Source organism: Somniosus microcephalus, chromosome 6, assembly GCF_052327205.1.
Source record: "Somniosus microcephalus isolate GS21.2 chromosome 6, FLI_Smic_1.0, whole genome shotgun sequence".
Lineage (NCBI taxonomy): Eukaryota > Metazoa > Chordata > Chondrichthyes > Squaliformes > Somniosidae > Somniosus > Somniosus microcephalus.
In genome coordinates, this window is record NC_140992.1 from 13,045,383 (window position 1) to 13,071,008 (window position 25,626).

The window sequence follows — 25,626 nt, forward strand, 5'->3', positions numbered from 1 at the left end:
TAAGGAAAGACAAAGAATTTGGTGCTGTTTATGTCCCTACACTATTACTAAGCGCTTCACATCCAGTGAGTTGCTTATATTAGGATCATACAGAAAAGAAGGAGGCCATTGAGCTAATTTGCCCATGGAGGCTCTTTGAAAGAGTAATCCAATGAGGCTCACTCCCCGGTTCTTTCCCATATACTTGCAATTCGCCCCTACACGCCGCCTTCTTGCTTTAATCAAATTCCATTTTTAAGGTTACTATTGAAATTGCACCCACCACCCTTTCAAGCAGTGCATTCCAGATCAAAACAACTTCCTGTCTAAATAATATTCTCCTCATCTCCCCATTGGTTCTTTTGCCGATTACCTTAAATTTGTCCTCAGGTTACCGACCCACCCATTACTGGAAACAATTTTGATGATTTACTCTAGCAAAATCCCTCAAGTTTTTGAAGAAATCTATTAAATCTCCCTCTAACTTTCTCTACTGTAAACAAAACAATCTCATGATCACTAGTCTCTCACATAACTGAAGTCACTGATCCTTGGTACAATTCTGGTAAATCCCCTCTGCAACCTCAGTAAGGCCTTGCCATCCTTCCTAAAATGGGGTGGACATTCTTGGACATAATACTCCAGCTGAGTTCCAAGCAGGGATTCATAAATGTTCCGTTTAACCTCCTCGCTTTGACGTGCATTTCCCAGTGGCGCATTTTGTGGTAGTTATTATGGTGTACTCTGAGAGTACGCCATCATACCACCTTTGAAATTGACCTCAAGATCAGGATTTCCGCATGCGCATGTACTAAATGCCGAACTTGCGATCTGTCAAGGTACGCCTTGACAGATGATCCACACTGGCAGGGCAAATACTCAGTCCTTGCGCAGAGGTGGGCTAATAGCCCACCAACTGCCCAGCAATTACTTCCGAAAATTTTACAGTTAGTGAAAGCAGGCGCAGGAGTCTGTTTCACTGTGGAAGGAACGGATTTGTATTGAAAATTGATATCAAGCAGCAGATATAATTGTAATTCATATAACTCTAACTCCAAAACATGCAGAATCTGCAAATTGTTCAGTAAGTTTAAGTAAAATTTTATGATACTGTTACCAGAAAACTACCACAGAAATAAACTACTTGCTCTTAACACATACCACTTGAGATATCCTAAGATTTAAAGGGTTTTTTTTGCAGCAGAGCGGATAGGCTCATGTGGACTCTCCACCGATTTCACAGTGCATTTCAAATGATTCTTAACCCGTCTAAACATAGAAACATAGAAGATAGGAGCAGGAGTAGGCCATTCGGCCCCTCGAGCCTGCTCTGCCATTCAATGCGATCATGGTTGATCATCCAAATTCAGTACCCGGTCCCTGCTTTCTCCCCATACCCCTGGATCCCTTTAGCCTTAAGAAATATATCCAACACCTTCTTGAATATATTTAATGTATTGGCCTCTACTGCCTTCTGTGGTAGAGAATGCCATAGGTTCACCACTCTCTGGGTGAAGAAATTCCTCCTAATTTCTGTCCTAAATGGCCTATCCCTTATCCTTAGACTGTGACCCCTGGTTCTGGATTCCCCGGCCATCGGGAATATCCTTCCTGCATCTAGTCTGTCTAGTCCTGTCAGAATTGTATAAGTTTCAATGAGATCCCCTCTCATTCTTCTAAACTCCAGCGAGTATAAGCCAAATCGACCCAATCTCTCCTCATATGTCATTCCTGCCATCCCAGGTATCAGCCTGGTGAATCATCGCTGAACTCCTTCCATGGCAAGAACATCCTTCCTCAGATAAGGCGACCAAAACTGCACACAATACTCAAGATGTGGTCTCACCAAGGCCCTGTACAACTGCAGCAAGACATCCTTGTTCCTGTACTCAAACCCTCTCGCTACGAAGGCCAAAATGCCATTTGCCTTCTTAACCGCCTGCTGCACCTGCATGCTTAACTTCAGTGACTGGTGCACAAGGACACACAGGTCTCATTGCACTTCCCGTTCTCCCACTCTATTGCCATTCAGATGATAATCTGCTTTCCTGTTTTTGCCACCAAAGTGGATAACCTCACATTTATCCACGTTATCTTGCATCTGCCATGCTTTTGCCCAATCACCCAACCTGTCCACATCATCCTGGAGTTTCTCGGCATCCTCCTCACTGCACACATGCCCACCCAGCTTTGTGTCATCTGCAAATTTGGAGATATTACATCTAGTTCACTTGTCTAGATCATTAATATATATTGTGAATAGCTGGAGTCCAAGGACCGATCCCTGTGGTACCCCACTAGTCACTGCCTGCCACTCGGAAAAAGAGATGTTTATTCCAACTCTTTGCTTTCTGTCTGCCAACCAGTTCTCTATCCAAGTCAATACCTTGCCCCCAATCCCATGTGCCTTAACTTTACACGCTAATCTCTTATGCGGGACCTTATAGAAAGCCTTCTGAAAGTCCAAATACACCACATACACTGGATCTCCCTTATCTATTTTACCAGTTACATCCTCAAAAAATTTCAGTAGATTCGTCAAGCATGATTTACCTTTTGTAAATCCATGTTGACTTTGTCCGATCCTGTCACTGTTTTCCAAGTGCTCTGCTATTACATCTTTTATAATGGGCTCTAGCATTTTCCCCACTACCGATATCAGTCTGTAATTCCCCATTTTCTCTCTACCACCTTTTTTGAATAGTGGGGTAACATTAGCTACCCTCCAATCCATGGGTACTGTTCCAGATTTCATCGAATGCTGGAAGATGATCAGCAAAGCATCAACTATTTCTAGGGCCACTTCCTTAAGTACCCCAGAATGTAGATTATCAGGCCCTGGGGATTTATCGGCCTTCAAGCCCATCAATTTCCCTAACACCATTTCCCTTCAAATAATGATTTCTTTCAGTTCCTCCTTTTCATCAGACCCTATGTTCCCCGACATCATTAGGAGGTTATTTGTGTCCTCCTTTGTGAAGACAGAACCAAAATATGTGTTTAATTGGTCAGCCATTTCTTTGTTCCCCATTATAAGTTCCCCTGATTCTGACTGCAAGGGACCTACGCTTGACTTCACCAATCTTTTTCTCTTCACATATCTATAAAAGCTTTTACAGCCAGTTTTTATGTTCCCTGCTAGCTTACTCTCATATTCTATTTTCCCTTTCTTAATTAATCCCTTTGTCCTCCTTCGTTGAATCCTAAACTGCTCCCAATCCTCAGGTTTACTGCTTTTTCTGGCCTATTTTTATATCCTCTCCTTGGATCTTATGCTATCCGTAAATTCCCTTGTAAGCCACGGTTGAGTCAACTTTTTTGTTTTATTTTTATGCCAAACTGGGATGAACAAATTCTGTGGTTCATCCATGCGGTCTTTGAATGTTTGCCATTGCCTATCCACCGTCAACCCTTTGAGTGACATTCCCCAATCAATCCTACCCAACTCGCGCCTCAGACCACCGTAGTTTCCTTTATTTAAATTTAGGGCCCTAGTCTCTGGGTCGACTACTACATTCTCCATCTTAATGAAGAATTCGATCATATTATGATCACTCCGACCCAAGGGGCCTTGTACAACAAGATTGCTAATTAATCCTTTCTCGTTACATAATACCCAGTCTAAGATGGCCTGATCTCTGGTTGGTTCCTCAACATATTGGTCCAGGAAACCATCCCTTAAACACTCCAGGAATTCCTTCTCCACAGTATTGTTACTCATTTGGTTAGCCCAATCTATATGTAGCTTAAAGTCACCCATGATGACTGCTGTGCCCTTATTGCACGCTTCTCTAATTTCCCTTTTAATGCCATCCCCAACCTCCGCATTACTGTTTGGAGGTCTATATATCTTTCTCACTATCGTTTTCTGCCCCTTGGTATTTCTCAGTTCTACCCATACAGATTCCACATCATCAGAGCTAATATCCTTCCTTACAATTGTGTTAATCCCTTCTTTAACCAGTAATGCTACCCCACCTCCCTTTCTTTTTTGCCTATCTTTCCTGAATATTGAATACCCCTGGAAGTTGAGTTCCCAGCCTTGACCACCCTGGAGCCATGTTTCCGGAGTCCCAATCAAATCATATTTGTTTACCTCTATTTGCACAGCTAATTCATCCACCTAGTATCACTTCACAATAAAATACCTGTACCTAGTAGCAACATCTAGAAATATTGAAAATGTAAAATATAAAATATGACAATTATTATTTAAAATTATCAATGTTTTCTGCACTCCAATTGTATGATCAAGAACTGGGCATTTGGAACAAATCATTTATAGTTCCTCCAAATGTATGAAATAAAACCATTTTGCTATTTAATTGTTTTATATAATACATTTGAAGCTGCCCAACAGCTGGTGTGCTATGTTCATGGTGTATAGTAAATCTCAAGGATCATTGCCAATACCGTTCAGCACTGTTGAATCGCAATCCCTCATAAAGTTAATCGACCTTTGACAGGATATTAAATGCTAGCCTTTAAAGAATAAAAAACTTACCGATTTATATAAAACACACTCAACACAGCCTTAATTTAAAATGCTGGGATATTTGAAGTACAACACAGGCAATTCTTAGGGCTAACAAAACATTCTACAATGATCTGCAATGCTCCTTAGTGCAAATAAGAAAAGGAACATGTTTCTTAGTATGAAATATAAATAATGTAACATTTAATACACTTCCCAGGTGATAGAAACTGTTTTAATTTCAGTGGAAATTTGAACAGTTAAACGATTTCTTTCAGGTTAGAGAAGTTAAAGGACGAGAATATTTCCATTAAGCTCAAATTATCTTTTTTAACCTACAAGTGGAAAACAGATGCAAAATTATTGTTGGTATTGAACAAAATGCCAATATATGAAATAAGTCCAAGTGCTAGTTTTGTTAAAAGTTTTTAAAAGATAAAAAATAATTAAATGTAATTTCAATGCAAGAGCCTGAAAGACGTTCCTGTGGGCGTGGCTTAGTATTGACATACTTTTTGTGGGCGTGTATTCCCTTACGCTTGGGCTGTACGCTGAGCTCCTGGCCTTCGTGAAGTAAGATGGTGCACACAACTCTGCAGCGCGGAACATCAGGTCTACATGTATGGCCTTACACAAGGTCAGTTTGTATTATTTTCCGAGGCCAGCGGCGTAAGCCGTAGCTACACCGCCTACCGCAACTATTGGGCCATTGATTTTGTTAGGCAAACAGGGTAGCCAAGTAGATTGCAGCAAGATCCTACAAAGAGAAATGAAACACATCACCAGCAAATCTGACCTGATCCTAAGCTTTACTCGTTGACACTACATACTAAATTATGGAAACTAAATAATAGCCGTAATTTTCAACTTAACCACGGGCTGGAGCACAGCCTGGATTAAAAACTCCTGATTTACGTTGATTTGAATGAGGTTAAAGTAACACTTGATTGGGGCACAAAACAGGTGGCAATGGATTGTTAGCCCGTTATATACCAGCCCGATTTCCCTTTCTATTGAAAAGATCTTCCTATAGCTCAATTAGTTTTATAGTATATGCCCGTATAGTTCTTTGGGATGATTTTGACATCAAACGATGGTACAAAATGCGCAGAATCGGCCGGGCCGCACGGTAAACACCTCTGCTGCATTTTCAGTTCTATTGACGTGAATAGAAATGAAAATGCGGAGAGATATTTAACGGGTGGTCGAGCTGACATTGCGCATTTTGCACTATCGTCAAAAGTCGAAATTACCCACCCTCAGTCCATTCACCTTATCTCTTGGACATGGTTTTTTATGTCAGTGAGTCGTTTGGCATCTCGCGGCGTGGATCATCACATCTGATTTGTTGTACTCATTCAAGATGTTTCATTGTCCATTCTAGTGCAGACAATTACGTGCTTGTTCTTGCAAATGCCATCCAATCTGTTTTGTTTTGGTGAGGTAAGGCCCTTTTACTATGAAGATTTCCTCGCCGTGGATGGGACAAGCAGTTGGCCAACCATGCAACAGCCACTGTGAGGTTTCGATACCTGTGCAGCTGAAGTGATTGCTAACGCGCTGGTGAATGCCGAACGCTGATAGTTAGGTTACTAAAGGACGTGCTACTACTGGGGGTCCTCATAGCGGTAGCTCATTCCCGCAGCAGAAAACCCCTCTGAGGAAGCTTTGGCTAGGAAATTAAAATAACGTTGATGCGCTAATTCCCGCTTTGTACTACTGCCAAAGGTGAACTTTACACCCAAATCTTATTTAAACAAATGTAAAACAAAGCATTAAGACCAACGGTGGTTAAATGCTAATGTTTCCCTGAAGAAAAAAATCAGTAGCATTTCATTACATTATCTGACCGAGAAATGCCTCACGTCCATTGGGCAGAACTTTTAACTTTGGTCGTGACGCAAAATGGGTGCTAGCAGATCGGGTAAATTGACTTCAATGGAAAAGAAAATCAGCTGTGGCTTGTAAAACGGGCTGCCGATTAGTTTTTATGGCATATATATTATATATATATATACACGAGTTGACTCAAGATCGAATGGAGGGTCATATGTAACCCATTACTTGCAAATCCAGAGACAGAGTTTTGGCCTCCTTATCTGAGTAAGGACATAAATTTCTTAGAGGCGGGTCAGTGAAGGTTAACTGGATGATTCCTGGGATAAGAGCGTTTTCCTTTGTGGAGCGATTAAGTAGAATGGGCTTATACTCTCTGGACCTTAGAAGAATGCGAGGTGATCTAATTGAAACAGATAAGATTCTGAGCGGGATTGACAGGGTAGACACTGAGAGGCTGTTTCCCCCTGGCTGGAGAGTCTTCAACTAGGGGGCATAGCCTCAGGATAAGGGTCGGCCATTTAAGATTGAGAAGAGGAGAAATTTCTTTACACAGAGGATTGTGAATCTTTGCAATTCTCTACCCCAAAGGGCTGTGGATGCTGATTCGTTGTTTATATTCAGGGCTGAGATAGGTAGATTTTTGGACTCTAGAGAATGAAGGGATGTGGGGACCTGCAGGAAAGTGGAGTTGAAGTCGAAGATCAGTTATGATATTATTGAATGCTGGAGCCTTCTCCTGCTCTTAATGTTCTTATGTGGAAACTCCCGGTACGTCAGGTGTCCTGGGTGACCATCTGTGCAGGAAGTGCCTCCGGCTGCTCGAGCTCCTGCTCAGAGTTTCTGAGCCTGAGGTGTGGCTGCTGTTACTGCAGGACATACGGGAGGCTGAGAAATTCCAGGTCCTTACTTTCCAATATATGTCACCCCACAGCTCAGGACACTAAGTGGCTGGCCATTCGGCATGGTAGGAAGAGGCAGGCATTGTAGGAATCGTCTTGGAATGCGTTGCTCACTAAAGAGTTTGCAGTATTATTTGCAGGTGCAACTAAGAGTAGTGCACTCCATAGCACCATGGGGGAAAGGAATGCATAGAGGGCCGCAGTGAAGTGTAGGAATGCAATGGTTATAGATGTTTAAATAATCAGAGGGACAGACAGTCATTTCTGGAAACGGAAATGTGAGTCGCACATGGTGTGTGGCCTCCCTGCTGCGGGTTAAACTAGTGCATTGGGGGAGAGTCTAAACTAATTTTGGCAGGGCTGTGGGCACCAGGATGAAACTTTAGAGAGGAGCAACATGGTGCACAGTGATGGGGTGATACAATTAGCACTAAAGTAAAGCAGAGATCAGAAGTAGGAGTGATCAGACAGTGATCAAATGCGAGGCTGTCTACGATGGGATAGGAGCGCATGTCCATGAATGCACTTAGTGTGGTAAATACAGTCGTTGAGCTGCAGGCACAATTCGCCACAAGGGACTATGCTACAATGGCAGTCACAGATCTGGCTCAAAGAAGGGGAGCATTGGGAATTTAACATTCCTGGCTGTAAAGTATTCAGTCAAGATAGGAAAGGAAAAAAGTGAAGAGTTTGGCAGTAGAGATCAAATAAACTCTCATAGCACTGGAAAGTGATGGTGTAGTTGTGGGGTCAAAGACAGAATCTATTTGTTTAGAATTAAGGAACAACATATGAGCTATTACACTACTGGGTGTATACCATAGGCCACCAAGTACTGGGAAGGACAGAAGCAACGTACTGAGAATGCTGGAAATCTGAAATAAAAGCAGAACATGCTGAAATGCTCAGTAGGTCAGGCAGCATCTGTGGAGAGAGAAACAGACCAACGGCCAGAATTTTCCGGGATGGTAGCGGGCGCAATCGGTGGTGCGTCAGGTGAGAAAGTTTTTATTTTTGACAGCGGGTCGGGAACCCACTGTCATCCCGCTCCCTCGCACCTTTCCCCAAGGCACGTCTGTCATCGCGGAGCCAGCCCGATCAGCAGTGGCGGGAAACCCAATAAAAAAATCATTATCAGATAGATTACAAGCACTTGAGAGACTATTTTAACTTAATTTTTAAATTTTCCTGCATGGCCACGGAATTCACGCAGCTCGGGAACAACATCTGTCAGCCTGAGGCGGGACTTATGTGGCCAATGCTCCAGCTGATTACTTGACAGCATCAAATGTACAGTAAAAGCTTCCACCTGACAGATGATCACGTTCCTCGGGCAGAAGCTGTTGCTCAGTCCATTTCCAGCACAGTTTCAGCATGCTGCAAATGTTTCCAGCAAATTCTCCATCCAGTCTCACCTCGTTGGAAGAACTCTCTCATCATTGACAGACTACTTCTGTCATCTGTATTTCACCTGCCATCTATTCCATCGAAATGGGTGCCAGTTATACTGTTTCACCTTGGTCCTCAGAATCGAACCACACTGAGACCCAACACCAGCAGAACGAGGCACACCAGGAGCACCAACAACAGCAACAATGATCTCCATTGCTGCACAGGACAGAGGGCAGCCGCACCCGAGCAGATTGCTGCCCGGGAGGCCAGGGAAGGCCTCACCATGGCCAGATTTATTTAACTTTATGCTGTACATCCAAACGGCTTCCACATCATGCACCAGGTTGACACCACACCACACCAACAACATAAAGCATCTCTACAATGACCAAGCCATTCTTTTCACACGCATTTCCATTGCGGGGGATACCGTTATGTCTCACCACGCACTGCAACTCACTAAACCACTTCCAAAGGTGCACACAAATCTGTCCAAGACTGAAAAGTGTTGAAAACAAAGATTTTTATGTTTACCATCATAATAATAGAAACTTTACATAAACATTGGATAAAACACACAAGTGGCTACTGGTGTGTGTTGTTAGTTGGTATGATTGCACTAGGATAAGCGTGAGTCTGAGGCGTGTCTAGTGAGATGGGGATGTGATAATGAAGATAGAGAGAGAGGGATGGGTTGAGGTGCAAGGGATGCTGGTGTGAGTAAGGATGTGCAGGAGCAGGGTAGGGAAGGCAGAGTGATGGGGATGTGATGAGAGTCACAGCAGGATAAAGTTGAGTGTAGCTTGGTACTAACGTTTTCTGATCTAATGAGATCATTGAAACGTTTGCAGAACGGCACCCAGGTACTCCTGACCACATCCCTGCTTGTGAATTCCACTGCAATCTGCAACCAGGCAGTTTTGGTCTCCTGGGGAAGTCTCTTACGCCCATCAGAATGGAAAAGGACCTCCCTGCATGCTCTGTCATCCTCCATAAGCATATGGAGGGAGTCATCAGAGAGCCTGGGTGCAGCCCTCTACCTCTGTACCGTCAATTTCAGTGTTTGCAGCACTCCAGTGCTGCAGTGCACTGACAGCAATATATTAGATTAAACTTCATATCTAATTTGGCCAGGGCTGCTCCATTTAATTTGGCTGGGTAACGGGTTGGGCAGGCTTGATAGGCCCAATTACGGTAAGTTCATTTTCCACAGCGGGATGGAGCCAGCAATGGATTTGCATCCCCCCATTGACACCGCCTGCACTGGACCCGCCGAGGTAATATACATTCTGGCCAATGTTTCAGGTCAATGATCTTTCGTCAGAAATAGAGGAAAAAATTTGGAGACAAATTACAGAAAAATGCAAGAACTATACAGTCGTGAAAATAGGGGACTTGAAGTATCTGAATATAGACTGGGATAGTAACATTGTTAAGGGCAAAAAGGGAGAGTAATTCCTGAAAAGTGTACAAAAGAATCTTCTTGATCAGTGTGATTGCAGCTCAATGACGAAGGACGCAGTGCTGGATCTAGTTGTGGGGAATGAAGTGAGAGAAGTGGAGCATGTTTGAGTGGGGGAGTATTTGGGGTACACTGATCATAATAACATCTGTTTCAGAATAGTTCAGGAAAAGATCAAGGAACAATTAAGGCTAAAAATACTTAACTGGAAGAGGGTTAATTTCAGTGAGTTAAAAGGGAAAAAGGCCCAGGTGAATTGGTATCAAAATTTGTTAGTCAAAATGGTAATTGAGCACGAGAGGGCTTCAAAAAGGACATGGTTCAGTACAAAATAGGTACATTCCCACGAGGTGGCAAGGAAGAGCACCCAAATCTAGAACTTCCAGTTTCCAGTTTCCTGCTAACAACTGCATCTTCTTCACTATGGACGTCGCATCCCTCTATACCTCCATCCTGCACCAGAATGGCCTCAGAGCACTCCACTTCTACCTTGAAGATAGGCCCAACCAGTCGCCATCCACCACCAGCACCCTCCGCCTAGCTGAACATGTTCTCACCTTGAACAACTTCTCCTTTGACTCCACTCACTTCCTCCAAATTAAAGGAGTTGCTATGGGAACTTGCATGGGCCCTAGCTATGACTGCCTTTTTGTGGGATATGTGTAACATTCTTTGTTCCAGTCCTACTCATGTCCCCTCCCTCACATCTTTTTCCAGTGCATTGATAAATGTATTAGTGCCATTTCCTGCTCTCACCCTGAACTAGAAAATTTCATTCACTTTGCTTCCAATTTCCATCCTTCCCTCACCTTTACATGGTCCATCTCGGGCTCTTCCCTTCCATTCCTCGACTTCCCTGTCTCCATTTCTGGGGATAGGCTATTGACCATCATCCACTATATGCCCACTGATGCCCACAGATACCTGGACTACACTTCCTCCTTCCTGTAACGACTCTCTTCCATTCTCCGAGTTTCACCATCTCCACTGCATCTGATCTGATGATACCAATATCCATACTAGTACTTCCAATATGTCTTCCTTTTTCCTCAACTGAGGATTCCCTTCTACCATGGTTGACATGGCCCTTGACCGTTTCTGTTCCATTTCCTGCACTTCTACTTTCACCCCTTACCCTCCCTCCCGGGGAAAGGGTGAAAGTAGAACTGCGAAGATTCACCAGGTTGATACCTGGGATGGCAGGAATGACGTAGGAGGAGAGATTGGGTCGATTGGGCTTGTACTCGCTGGAGTTTAGAAGATTGAGAGGGGATCTTATTGAAACTTATAAAATTCTGACAGGACTGGACAGACTAGATGCAGGAAGGATGTTCCCGATGGTTGGGGAGTCCAGAACCAGGGGTCACAGTCTAAGGATAAGGGGTAGGCCATTTAGGACAGAAATGAGTAGGAATATCTTCATCCATAGAGTGGTGAACCTGTGGAATTCACTACCACAAACGGCAGTAGAGGCCAATTCATTAAATATATTCAAGAAGGAGTTGGATATATTTCTTAAGGCAAAAGGGATCAAGGGGTATGGGGAGAAAGCAGGGACCGGGTACTGAATTTGGTTGATCAGCCATGATCGCATTGAATGGTTGGAGCAGGCTCGAGGGGCCGAATGGCCTACTCCTGCTCCTATCGTCTGTGTTTCTATGTTTCTCCCAGAACCACGATAGGGATCCCCTTGTCCTCACTGCTCACCCCACCAGCCTCTACATTCAATGGATCAACCTCTGTCATTTCCGCCACCTTCAACATGATCTCACCACGAAACACATCTTCCCCTCCCCCTCCCATTCAGCATTCTGAAGGGACCACTCCCTCCGTGACACACTGGTCCACTCCTCAATCACCCCCAACACCACTTCCCCGTCCCATGGCACCTTCCCATGCACGTGCAGGAGCTGCAACACCTGCCCTTTTACCTCCTCCCTTCCCACTGTCCCGGGCCCAAAACACTCTTTCCAGCTGAAACAGCGATTTACTTGTACTTCTTACAATTTAGTATTCTGTATTCACTGACGCAAAACTTGGAAGTATTGGAAGTACAGTGAAAGTGAGGAGGAGAGTGTTAGACTATAGGAAGACACAAAACAGGCTGGTGAAATGGGCGGACACGTGGCAGATGAAATTTAACACAGAAAAGTGTGAAGTGATACATTTTAGTAGAAAGAATGAGGAGAGGACATATAAACAAAATGCTACAATCTTAGAGGGGGTGCACGAGCAGAGACACCTGGGGGTGTATGTGCACAAATCGTTGAAGTTGGCAGGGCATGTTGAGAAAGCAGTTAAAAAGGCTTACGGGATCCTGGGCTTCATAAATAGAGGTATAGAGTACAAAAGTGTGGAAATTATGATGAACCTGTAAAAAACACTGGTTCGGCTCCAACTGGTGTACTGTGTTCAAATCATGGCAGCACACTTTAGGAAGGATGTGAAGACCTTAGAGAAGGCGCAGAAAAGATTTACCAGAATTATTCCAGGAATGAGGGACTTCAGTTACGTTGATATACTGGAGAATCTGGGATTGTTCTCCATGGAGCAGAGGAGATTGAGATGAGAGTTGATAGAGGTATTCAAAATCAGAAGGGGTTTGGACAGAGTAGAGAGCGAGAAACTGTTCCCATCGGCAGAAGGGTCGATAACCAGGGTAAACAGATTGAAGGTGCTTGGCAAAAGAACCAAAGGTGACATAAGAAATTATTTTTTTATGCAGCGAGTGGTTAAGATCTGGAATGCAATGCCTGAAAGTCTGGTGGAAGCAGACTCAATCACGGCCTTCAAAAGGGAGCTGAATAAGTATCTGAAGGAAAAAATATGGCATGGCTACCGGGAAAGGGCAGGGGAGTGGGACTAGCTGAGAGGTCACTTGGGCTCGAGAGGCCACTTGGGCTCGACAGGCCCAAACGCCTTCTTCTGTGCGGTAACAATTCTATGATTCTATGATTCCCGAGATGCAAAGTAGTGTCCATAGCTCAGATACTTTAACTTGAATGCTAGGGCTGAATAACAGAAATTTAACCAAAAGCAGGCCACGATTGAAAGATCCAAACCAACGAAACCCAAAGAGAACAAAGGAGCAATGCAAAGAAAGCGAAATAAAAGATGCAGAATTAACTCCTCTATGTCACTGAAAAATAATATAGATCACAGCTTCAGCGCTACTGCTCCTGTTTGTACACATGCATGGCTGGCTACTCTATAATTTTTAATGCGCAGTGCCAGGTGAAAAATACCAAATAACAGGTTGGCGGTGGCCTAAAATTCAGCTTTGTAGTCTTGAGAACCACAACAATCAGACCTTTTTAATACATTTGTTTATGGGATGTGGGCATCGCTGGCAAGGCCAGAATTTATTGACCATCCCTAATTGCCCTTGAGAAGGTGGTGGTGAGCCGCCTTCTTGAACCGTTGCCGTCCATGTGGTGAAGGTACTCCACAGTGCTGTTAGGTAGGGAGTTCCAGGATGTTGACACAGTGACGATGAATGGATCAGCGATATACTGCTAAGTCAGGATGGTGTGTGACTTGGAGGGGAACTTGGATATGATGGTGTTCCCTTGCGCCTGCTGCCCTTGTCCTTTACGTGGAAGAGGTCGTGGGTTTGGGAGGTGCTGCCGAAGAAACCTTGGTGAGTTGCTGCAGTGCATCTTGTAGATGGTACACACTGCAGCCGCAGTATGCCGGTGGTGGATGGGGTACCAATCAGGTGGGCTGCTTTGTCCTGGATGATGTCGAGCTTCTTGAGTGTTGTTGGAGCTGCACTCCTCCAGGCAAGTGGAGAGTATTCCATCAAACTCCTTACTTGTGCCTTGTAGATGGTGGAAAAGCATTCGGGAGTCAGAATACCTAGCTTCTGACCTGCTCTTGTTGCCACAGTATTTATGTGGCTGGTCCAGTTTCTGGTCAATGGTGATACCCAGGATGTTGATGGTGGGGGATTCGGCGATGGTAATGCCGTTGAATGTCAGGTGGAGGTGGTTAGCCTATTGTTTGTTGGTGAAATTCATTGCCTGGAACTTCTGTGGCATGAATGTTACCTGCCACTTATCAGCGCAAGCCTGAAAGTCATTCAGGTCTTGTTGCATGCAGGCATGGACTGCTTCATTATCTGAGGAGTTGTGAAAGGTGCTGAACACTGTGCAGTCATCAGCGAACATCCCCATTTCTGACCTTATGCTGGAGGGAAGGTCATTGATGAAGCAGCTGATGATGGTTGGGCCTAGGACACTGCCCTGAGGAACTCCTGCAGCGTTGTCCTGGGGCTGTGTTGATTGACCTTCAACCACCACAAAAATCTTCGTTTGTGCTAGGTATGACTCCAGCCAGTGGAGCATTCTCCCCCAGATTCCCATTGACTTCAGTTTTACGAGGGCTCCTTGATGCCACACTCAGTCAAATGCTGCCTTGATGTCAAGGGCAGTCACTTTCACCTGACCTCTGGAATTCAACTCCTTTCTCCATGTTTGGACAAAGGCTGTAATGAGGTCGGGATCGGAATGGTCTTGGTGGAACCTAAACTGGGCATCAGTGAGCAGGTTATTGGTGAGTAAGTGTCACTTAATAGCACTGTCAATGACACCTTCCATCACTTTGCAGATGATTGAGAGTAGACTGCTGGGGCAGTAATTGGCCGGGTTAGATTTCTCCTGCTTTTTGTGGACAGGACATACCTGAGCAGTTTTCCACATTGTTAGATAGATGCCAGTGTTGTAGCTGTACCGGAACATCTTGGCTAGAGGCATGGCTAGTTCTAGAGCACAAGCCTTCAGCACAATAGCCAGGGTGTTGTCGGGGCCCATAGCCTGTGCTGTATCTACTTTGCTCAGCCGTTTCTTGATATCACGTGAACTGAATTGAATTGGCTGAAGACTGGCTTCTGTGATGATGGGGATCTCAGGATTAGGCCGATAAGGATCATTCACTCGGCACTCTGTACTTCTGGCTGAGGATGGTTGCAGATGCTTCAGCCTTGTATTTTGCAATCGCGTGCTGGATTCTACCATCATTGAGGATGTGGATATTCATGGAGCCTCCTCCTCCCATTAGTTGTTTAATGGTCCACCACCATTCATGACTGGATGTGACAGGATTGCAGAGCTTTGATCTGATCCATTGATTTTGTGATCGCTTAGCCCTGTCTATAGCATGCTGCTTCCACTTTTTAGCATGCAAGTAGTCCTGTGTTGCAGCTTCCCCAGGTTGGCAGCTCATTTTTAGGAATACCTGGTGCTGCTCCAGGCATGCTCTTCTACACTCCTTATTGAACCAGGGTTGGCCCCCTGGCTTGATGTTAATGGTAGAGTGAGGGATATGCGGGACCATGATGTTACAGATTGTGTTGGAATACAATTCTGCTGCTGCTGATTGCCCACAACGCCTCATGGATGCTCAGTTTTGATCTGCTAGATCTGTTCTGAATCGATCCCATTTAGCACGGTGGTAGTGCCAGACAACACGATGGAGGGTGTCCTCATTGTGCAGACGGGACTTCGTCTCCACAATGCTACCAATACTGTCATGGACAGATGTACCTGCAACAGATAGAATGGTGAGGATGAGGTCAAGTAGGATTTCCCTCACCGCCTGTCACAGGCCCAGACATGCAGTTATTTCCTTCAGGACTCAGCCAGCATTTGGTGCTACTGAGCCACTCTTGGTGATGGACATTGAAGTCCCCCACCCAGAGTATATTCTGTGCCCGTGCTTCCTCCAAGTGGTGTTCAACATGGAGGAGTACTGATTCATCAGCTGATGGAGGGTGGTAGGTGTTAATCAGTCGGAGGTTTCCTTGCACATGCTTGACCTGAAGCCATGAGACTTCATGGGATCCAGAGTCAATGTTGAGGACTCCCAGGGCCACTCCTTCCCGACTGTACACCACTGTGCCGCCAGCCCTGGTGGGTCAGGACATACCCAGGGATGGTGATGGAGGAGTTTGGGACATTGGCTCAAAGTAGGATTCTGTGAGTATGACTATATCAGGCTGTTGCTTGACTAGCCTGTGGGACAGCTCTCCCAATTTTAGCACAGGTCCACAGATGTTGGTGAGGATGACTTTGCATGGTCGTGCCATTGCCTTGTCCGTACCGCGGTCAATGTCAGGTGGTCCGTCTGGTTTCATTCTTATGATTGTGTTTCGTAACAGTTTATTACAACTGAGTGGCTTGCTAGGCCATTTCAGAGGGCAGTTAAGAGTCAATCACGTTGCTGTCATCTGGAGTCACATATAGGTCAGACCAGGTAATGACGGCAGATTTCCTTCCCTAAAGGACATTAGTGAACCAGATGGGTTTTTTGGACAATCCGATAGTTTCACCATTACTGATACTATTTATTTAACTGAACTTAAATTCCCCAGCTGCCATGGTTAGATTTGAACACACGTCTCTGGATCATTACTCCAGACCTCTGTGATTACCAACCCAGAGACATTACCAGTACACTACGAATTCCTTTTGGTAAATTTCACTGAAGCCAACTGCTGCTTCAAATCGGGGTCCTGATGTATTGGGGCCCCGATTCCAATTTTGGGCTGCACTTGGGAAGAGTGCACTGCCCATGTGCACTCGTATACCAATCAGGAAATGGCTTCAATGGGAATTAAAATAGGACGCCTTTATAACCGGTGGAGGATCAGCTACCTCCCACTTTGCACCCATACTAAGTTGAATTTTAACCCCTATGGTTTTCCTGCATCTTTTAAGTAATTCGATAGTAATGTCAGTTTTAGAAACCCAAAACTGCTGTCAAATCTTCCATGCTAGACAATAGCTTTCCGCCAGTGTGCACTTCAACACCAGTTTTAAGCCCAACGGCAAGCTGAAAATTTACCTCACCACTCAGAAATGTTCACATCCATGCAGAAGATTTAGAATGCCAGTGGAGGCATTGGGGGTAAATTTCGACTTCCACGTGGATGTAAAGCTGACGGTTTGGGACAGGCGTCGGGGGCATCCCGCGGGTGCAAGCCCCCGACCTGCACTTACCTTGCGTGCCGGCAGTTGAGCTGTAGGGCCCCGTGGAATTCCGATCTGGGGCCTGGTCCAGCTGCCGGCGCGCAGTGCTTGCGTATCCCAGGGGCGCAGTTAGTTCCAAGCGTCCCCTGGGATCACATGGGCCATGGGCAGCAAATCGGAGCAGCGAATGCTCCGTTCATACGTTTTGACAGGAAGTGCTGTCAAGACTTATAAATACTACAGCCCCAAAATAGCACTAAACCGTCAAATAAATATTTTAAAAATCACATTTTTTAAATAAACTATAAATTACATGAAATAACTATTATTAAACAATAAATTACATTTTTGAAAAAAAGTAATTTTATATTCTGACGAGGCTAAAAATAAACTTACCTTGCTTTAAAGTATTTAAAAATAATAAACCTGTGGAAAAAATGTTTTAATTTTAATTAATTCACCACTTACCTTGTAAAATGCAGGCCTTATGCCTGCTTTTTACATTTGTAAATTCTGCAGACTTACCTTTCTGGGAAAACCTGTAAAAAAAAATGAAGTTTGATGCGCAAGCACAGCCTCTCCTACGCACGCGTTCGACCTCTTAACCCCTTCTTTCAGAGGAACGGAAGTGCCGGTTTCCCGCGCATTGGGCCTACGGGTGAGTACCCCATGCGTACTCACCCCTGGAGACCCGAATTTCTGGACCAATGGAAATGTTAGTCTGGCGGAGTGCATAACCAATGTAACGATCCTGTTCCACCAGTTTTAAGTACGCCAAGCTGAAAGTTACCCCATCGCCTGATATTACCATTAAAACAATGAAAGGAGGTTAACCTATGATGGCATCCACTGGTGACAATGTCATTAAAATGTGTTCCCATCGCGTTGTGCTTTTTGTGCCCTGGGCTGTGTCAAGTCGTAACTTGTTTCCTTTTGGGATTTTTCCTTAATTTGTTTGAACTCTGAATATTTCCATCAATTTCTAATGGACAATAGCAGTTATAAATAGCACTTGCAGTATCTAAAGTGAATTTGCAGTACTTTAGAATCACTGCTGTTACTTTAGCTTTTAAGGATGGATCACGGTTTTCTGTGCTGTTTATTATTAGTTGGATTTGTTCCTGTGCAGTTGAGGAACGGGCCAACTTGCACACGCTGGGGGATGGATGAATTGGACGGGATGTCTAAGGATGGAGACATCGTTCTCGGCGGAGTTTTCAATGTTCATGCCAATGTTGAACATCGGGATCTTCCGTTTAATACCCAACCAACTGCGGTCAAATGCACAATGTAAGTGATAGGCTGAACCTCGATAATTAGATATTTGTTGCAGCTTCACTCATTTGTGATGATATAATCAAATACTTAGACTGTGTGCTGGTTCTGGACCAAACGTACGACCAAGAACCGGATCCAATAATTGATCATCAATTATTCTTGCGCGAGAGAAAATCCTTCCATACATTGTTTTCAAAGGGAAATGTTGTACAATCCCTAACATTCCTTTCATTGTTTAATCTGTATTGCTATAGCGAATGCAGAACTTTCAAATACCTCTTTTCATTTATTAAAATAAACCAGGAATGCCAATGTCGTATTTCAAATAGAAGAAAAAAAGAACAGTCTCTATATTTGTTTTAGCAACCTCCAAAATAATTTCCGCATCTTTCATTTAACACCTCTGAAGACGTATTTGGAAAGCAAATACCAAAATAATGGTTGAAATCCTGTTGTATAAACGTGAAATGAAAACATAACCTATTCGTTCTAATCTTTACGAACAAATGATAAACCAAATTGATGTTACATTGCATTAGTTTGAATTGCAAGATGACATTCAAGATTAACGATTAATAATGCAATTCAGATTTCGATATGTAATCTCATCCACAAACACCTGCTCGTCTCAACTAAAAAGTTATGACTCTAGTTTAGAATTTAGAGATTTCAATATCACAGCTACGAAAGCCAAAACAATTTCCGCTAGATATATATGATTTCTAACCCAGCAATGTGTCTTCCACAGATTTTTTTACCGAGCTTTTCGCTTTGTACTGGCGATGGTTTTTGCTATCAAAGAGATAAACAAGGACCCAAAGCTACTCCCCAACGTTACACTGGGCTATCGGATATATGATACGTGCACCATGCCGCCGCTCTCTCTCAAAGCCGCCTTTGAATTCATGAACAGAGGGGAAGGATCATCTTCAGAATTAAACTGCAAAAGACCCTCCACGGTATCCGCGATTGTTGGTGACTCTGGATCGTCACAGTCTATGGCGATAGCGAGTTTAATCGGTTCTTTCAGGATTCCCATGGTGAGTTACTGCATTGATATGTGATAACTCGAGCAATGTTACAGAAGAATTAAAGGGATTTAGCATATAATTAGTTCCACATAATGGTAATACTCCAAGAGAAATCATTAATTATTTTTTAATAATCTAAATGATACCTAAAATGATACCTAATTTAATAATATTCGGTAAACTGAATGCATTTCTTATCTGTAACATAACCGTTGACTTTAATGATGGGTAATGAACCTGTCACAGTTTGATAGGTTATGCAAATTATTTTGCTCTTTCCTTATAGTCTTCTTAAAATTGCAGTTAACGTTGATGCCATTATTACAGAGGAAAATGTAAATTGTTACATTTAATAATGAATTAAACAAATGGCTGTATAACATAAAAAAGCAAAATACTGCGGATGCTGTAAGTCAGAAATAAAACCAGAAAATGCTGGACATACTCAGCAGATCAGGCAGCATCTATGGATAGAGAAACAGAGTTTTGAAAAAGGGTTAGACCCGAAACGTCGACTCTAATTTCTCTCCACGGATGTTGCCTGGTCTGCTGAGTTTTTCCAGCATTTTCTGTTGTTATTTAACATTTCAAGTCGATGATCTTTCGTCAGAACTGGAAAAATTCAGAAATGTAATAGATTTTAAGGAAGTGCAAGGACTGGAGAGATTAAATGACCAAAGGGATGATGATGCAAGGCATACGGAGAAGATAATGGACTGATTCCTTTTGCCTTGCACCATCATCCATTTTATCTTTTAATCTCTCCTGCCTTCCACCCTATCACCGACCTTCCCTTTTGTCCTCTCCTCCCCTCCCCCGTTTCCCTGCCACAGTACTTGCTTAAAATTGTTACATCTCTAACTTTTTCCTGTTCTGACGAAAGGTGTCGACGTGAAACTCTGTTTCTCTCTCTACATATGCTGCCTGACCGGCTGAGTATTTCCAGCTTTCTCTTTATATTCTTGGCGAGGATATGTTATCAGCTGTTTTGATAAACTCATAATGGAAAGTATAAACATCGTTTTATCTGCATAGTTTATTATTTGCCATATCTGCTCTAAACTTTATTGAGCTTGATTTTGGAAAAAATCGAATGAGATATATACATTGTTCAGACTTGTTAGCACTTTTAGCGGTGATTCCACGGCCCTTTTTTCCCAGAAGTTCACTGTGGAAGCGGATCCGGAGAATCGCTGGTCCACGGCGTCTGATTTCCGGACTGACGTTCCTTGACGGGAGAATTTGCTACCAGTAGCATTCAGCCAGCGGAATCAGCCCCGTTGACGGAAAATTTAAATAGTTAAAAAATAAAGTAATTGAATACTAAAAAAAAGCTGGATTTGGATAAAGCGCGATTTAATATTAATTGTTTCTCAACCTTTGGAAATTGCCAGTGACACATGATTTTCTCATCTTTTCAAATTTACTATTCCACAGGTCAGCTACTTTTCCACCTGTGCATGTTTGAGCAACAGAATTCAATACCCGTCATTTTTCAGAACAATACGGAGCGACTACTTTCAGGCGAGGGCTTTAGCCCAGCTTGTGAACCATTTTGGATGGAAATGGATCGGGACAATTAAAAGCGACGGTGACTATGGCAACTTTGGAATGCAAGCGTTCACAGAAGCGGTAGAGGAACTGGGTGTTTGCATTGCTTTCTCTGAGACTTTTCATAAAACATACTCGGAGGAGAAAGCACTTCAAACTTTGGCGACTATAAAGGCATCTTCTACTAAAGTTGTCAGGGCCTTTCTCGCGCAATCGGATATGAATATTTTAGTGAAAGAAATCGTTCGACAGAACCTCACTGGCATTCAATGGATAGCAAGCGAGGCCTGGGCAGCTACGACACTGCTCACGGCTGAAGAAAGTAACCGATTCCTTGCTGGTACAATTGGGATTGCAATTCGTAAAGTAGATATACCAGGGCTGAAAGATTTTTTAATGCAGATCCACCCTTCTCAATATCCGGGAAACATTTTAATGAAAGAGTTTTGGGAGACAACCTTTGGTTGCACCCTAAGAAAATCGGAAAACAGAACAGATGAAGGGAACATTTATTCGCAGTTTAATGAGTGTACGGGAAGAGAGAATCTGCAGTTAGTGCGCAATGCGTTTAATGATGTTACACAGTACAGGGTTACTTACAATGTATATAAAGCAACTTATGCTATAGCCCATGCAATTCACAATATGATTTCATGTGAAAATGGGAAGGGACCATTTTTCAATAACAGTTGTGCAAATATTTCAAGTTTCCAACCATGGCAGGTAAGAGCATATATTATTTAAAAACTATTGAGAACTTAAGGATAATAACCTTTCACATTAATATTTGATAGATTTCTCGCTCATTTTGGAGGCTTCTATCGGAGTTAAGGCCTATATTGAATTAATAATAACATGTTTTATGCTCATTTTATCACCTTTTCTCTTTTGGCAGCTGCTACATTACATGAAAATGGTAAATTTCGTTACCAAGATTGGCGAAACGGTGCATTTTGACAAAAATGGGGATCCGGTCGCAACATATGACATTGTAAATTGGCAACCAAATGCATTTGGTGGTGTCGATGTTGTGAATGTTGGGTATTATGATGGAGCTGGTCCATCAGGAAAAGAATTTGTGATCAACGAAGAGGGAATTATCTGGAGTGGAGGCCAAGTTAAGGTAAAGCTTTTATGTGTAGGGCAGTTCAGCAATGTTTGCTTCGTTTTGAACAATGAGGAGTTGCCGATGAATCTCGCCTTAAGCAAACTTGCTTCTTTATCGAATAAGTGTGTAATTAATACAAAGGAAGAATGTGACAAAATATAGGAAGACATGGCTAAATTTGCTGGACGGGCGTTTAATAGGGAAATTCATTTCAATATTGATCAATGTGAGATGATACGTTTTGTTATTAAGAATAAGGAGGCACATACTGCTTGGATAATAGTACGAATTGGGTAGAGAACAAAGAGATTTAGGGGTACACATACACAAATCACTAAAAGTAGTGACGCAGGTTACTAATCCCTTAAAAAGGAAAGCAAGCACAGGGCTTCATTTATAGAGAGATAGAATTGAAAAGCAGGAAAGTCATGTTCAACTTGTATAGAACCCTGGTTAATGTATACTTGCCATATGGTTCACCCTTCTGGTCTCCATACTGTAAAAAGGAGATTGAGACGTTGGACAAGCTGACAAAAAGATTCCCAAGTATGATAGAACTGAGCGGCTGTAACTATCAGGAAATACTGAATAGTTTGTGGCTCTTTTCTCTGGACAAAACAAGGCTGAGGAGTGACCTGGTATAGGTCATTAAGATAATGGAGGGTTTGATAGGATAGACATGGAGAAAACGTTTCTGCTTGTAGGGAGACCAAAACTTGAGGCCATAAATATAAGAAAGTCACTGATAAATCCAATTGGGATTTCAGGAGAATATCCTTTACCAAAAGAGTCATGGGAATGTGGAACTCGCTGCCACCAAGAGTAGTTGAGGAAACTATCATAGATTCATTTAAGAGGAGGCTAGATAAGCACATGAGGGTGAACGGAATAGACGGAAAAGATGATAGGATTAGACAGAGGGGTGGGAGGAGGTATGTATGGAGCATAAATGCAGGTCGATGCTCTGTTGGGCCGACTGGCCTCTTTCTGTGCTGTAGACTCGATGCAACTTGATATAAACCAGAAGACCATAGTTTTATTTTCGTATGTAACACACAAGTTTATTGACTGGTACCCCTGAGTTCTATTCAGATAACTATTTTCTAACAGGGACCATTGGTAAGTTTCCATTAATTCCTAGCAAGGAGCACCTAACGGATTGTATTTAATTGACAAATGCACCAGAGGAATTATTTTTATGCATTGAATTATTATGAGGAAATTACTGCTTGAGTGACTGGTGGAAGCAGATTCAATAGTAACATTCAAAAGCAATTCGATATAAGCTCAAGTCGGAAAAAAATGCACGGCTTTGGAGAAAGAGCAGCTTTGTATGTCTTGTGTTTTGGGAAAAACCATTGTTGTGGTGATAGCATTTAATGCAACCCTTCCCAATAATACCATGATGAAGTGGTTTGGACCAACACAACAACGCTTAACTGTTTTTCTTCTTACACTTTTACAATGTTTAATATGTATTGTATGGCTAATTACATCGCCATCTTATCCTCTGAAAAACAGTGATTATTTTAAGGATATAATCATTTTTGAATGCGACATAGAGTCAACAATAACCTTTTACTCCGTCAAAAGCCTACGTAATTTATTGTAGATTAATTAATATATCTTGTTGGAAACTGTCAACAAAATCAATTATATTAAAATATGTTTTGCACAGTTATCATTATCTGAGATCCCTTGATTCTATTCCTCGATTTTAAAATTCTCATCCCTCCATGGCCTGGTCCATCTCTCTAACTCTAACTTCCTCCAGGCCTAAAACCCTCCGAGATATCTGCACTTCTATAATTCTGGCCTCTTGCCCATCCCCGATTTTAATCGCTCCACCATTGGCGGCCGTTGCCTTCAAATGCCGACGCCCCAAACTCTGGAGTTCACTCCCTAGAACTCTCCACCTCTCGACCTATCTTTCCTCCAAGACGCTCCTTAAAACATATTTTCACGAAGCATTTGCTCATCTGCCCATATATCTCCTTATGTGTTTCAGTGTCGAATTCTTTTTTGATAATACCCCTGTGAAGCACATTGTGACGTTTTTACTGTATTAACGGGGCTATATAAATGCACGGTTTTGTTGTTGTTGTTTTCCTACCCAGGTTCCAGAAGCAGTCTGCTCTGAAAGTTGTCTACATGGAACACGAAAAGCCACAAGGAAAGGACGGCCGATTTGTTGTTTTGATTGTATACAATGTCCTTACGGTGAAATTAGTAACTCCACTGGTAAGAATAAGCAATTACATAAAATGTTTCGTGCATATTTTTCTTCAGATTTACTTTTTCTAATAATTTAAACTTACTTCTTCTTAGATTCAATAGATTGCATTAAATGTCCGAAGGAATATCGATCCAATGAAAAACAAGACCGATGCGTACTAAAGGAAATTGAATTTCTTTCCTTTGGAGAAATTATGGGAATCATTCTAATGGCATTGGCATTGCTTGGAGCCTGCTTAACGACAAGTGTACTTGCTTTATTCTATGTTTATAGAGATACTCCCATTGTTGAAGCTAATAATTCGGAATTAAGCTTCATTCTTCTTTTTGCATTAATCCTGTGTTTTGTGTGCTCAATAACTTTCATTGGAGAACCCTCAGTCTGGTCGTGCACATTACGTCACACATCATTTGGTATTATTTTTGTTCTTTGTATTTCTTGTGTTTTGGCAATAACCATTGTTGTGGTGATAGCATTTAATGCAACCCTTCCCAATAATACCATGATGAAGTGGTTTGGACCAACACAACAACGCTTAACTGTTTTCCTTCTTACACTTTTACAATGTTTAATATGTATTGTATGGCTAATTACATCGCCACCTTATCCTTTGAAAAACAGTGATTATTTTAAGGATATAATCATTTTTGAATGCGACATAGGGTCAACAATAGCCTTTTACTGTGTACTTGGTTACATTGGATTTCTGTCTTGTGTGTGCTTTGTGGTTGCGTTTCTAGCTCGACACCTTCCAGATAACTTCAATGAAGCCAAGCATATAACATTTAGCATGCTTATCTTTTGTGCAGTTTGGATAACTTTCATTCCAGCTTATATAAGCTCTCCTGGAAAATATACTGTGGCTGTAGAAATATTCGCAATTTTGGCCTCCAGTTTTGCCCTGCTTATCTGTATTTTCGCTCCTAAATGTTACATTATCTTGCTGAAGAAAGAAAAAAATACAAAGAAACATATCATGGGAAAAGTTGTTTCGAAGAATATCTGAACAGTCTTCTAATTATAAAAGCCAGTGTTAATAACTCTTCCATTGGAACATAAAATACACTTTCAAATAATTAAGTCCATTTGTGATGTCTATAACTGCATTATGGAATAGTTGTCGCAAAGAAAGCACTTAAGAGGGGCTGATTAAACTTCAAATATTTAGTAACATTGTTAGTTAAACTGTAGGCTTCATTTTATATTTAATGAAGAAATTGGGAAGGAATAACAAATAACTTGGTGCCTTTCATGTCCCTACGGCATCGCTAAGTGCTTCACAGTGAAAGATTTGCCAATTATAGGATCTTTCAGAAAAGAAGGCGGCCGTTTGAGCCATTTTGACCGTAGAGGCTCTTTGAAAGCGTTATCCAATTAGGCTCACTGCCCTGTTCTTTCCCATAGACTTG

The 25,626-nt window shown here is 42.6% G+C and overlaps 1 protein-coding gene across 1 annotated transcript; it reads left to right on the plus strand.

Annotated features, from left to right (window-relative positions):
- The first annotated feature begins 18,175 nt into the window (after positions 1 to 18,175).
- LOC147115476 (extracellular calcium-sensing receptor-like) lies at positions 18,176 to 25,223 on the plus strand. The gene is made up of 6 exons (XM_085989591.1): positions 18,176 to 18,303; positions 19,040 to 19,331; positions 20,760 to 21,596; positions 21,769 to 21,996; positions 24,099 to 24,222; positions 24,310 to 25,223. Exons 1-6 carry the CDS (start codon positions 18,176 to 18,178, stop codon positions 25,221 to 25,223), a joined length of 2,523 nt encoding a protein of 840 aa, XP_085845717.1.
- The last annotated feature ends 403 nt before the right edge of the window (positions 25,224 to 25,626 follow it).

What these genes read in the sequence shown, in the direction of transcription:
- LOC147115476 (XM_085989591.1), top strand. Translation starts at nt 18,176, where the DNA reads ATGGATGAATTGGACGGGATGTCTAAGGATGGAGACATCGTTCTCGGC. An exon ending in ACTGCGGTCAAATGCACAAT is followed by an intron (nt 18,304 to 19,039) that starts GTAAGTGATAGG and finishes TGTCTTCCACAG; the next exon opens with ATTTTTTTACCGAGCTTTTC. An exon ending in CAAGTTTCCAACCATGGCAG is followed by an intron (nt 21,597 to 21,768) that starts GTAAGAGCATAT and finishes CTCTTTTGGCAG; the next exon opens with CTGCTACATTACATGAAAAT.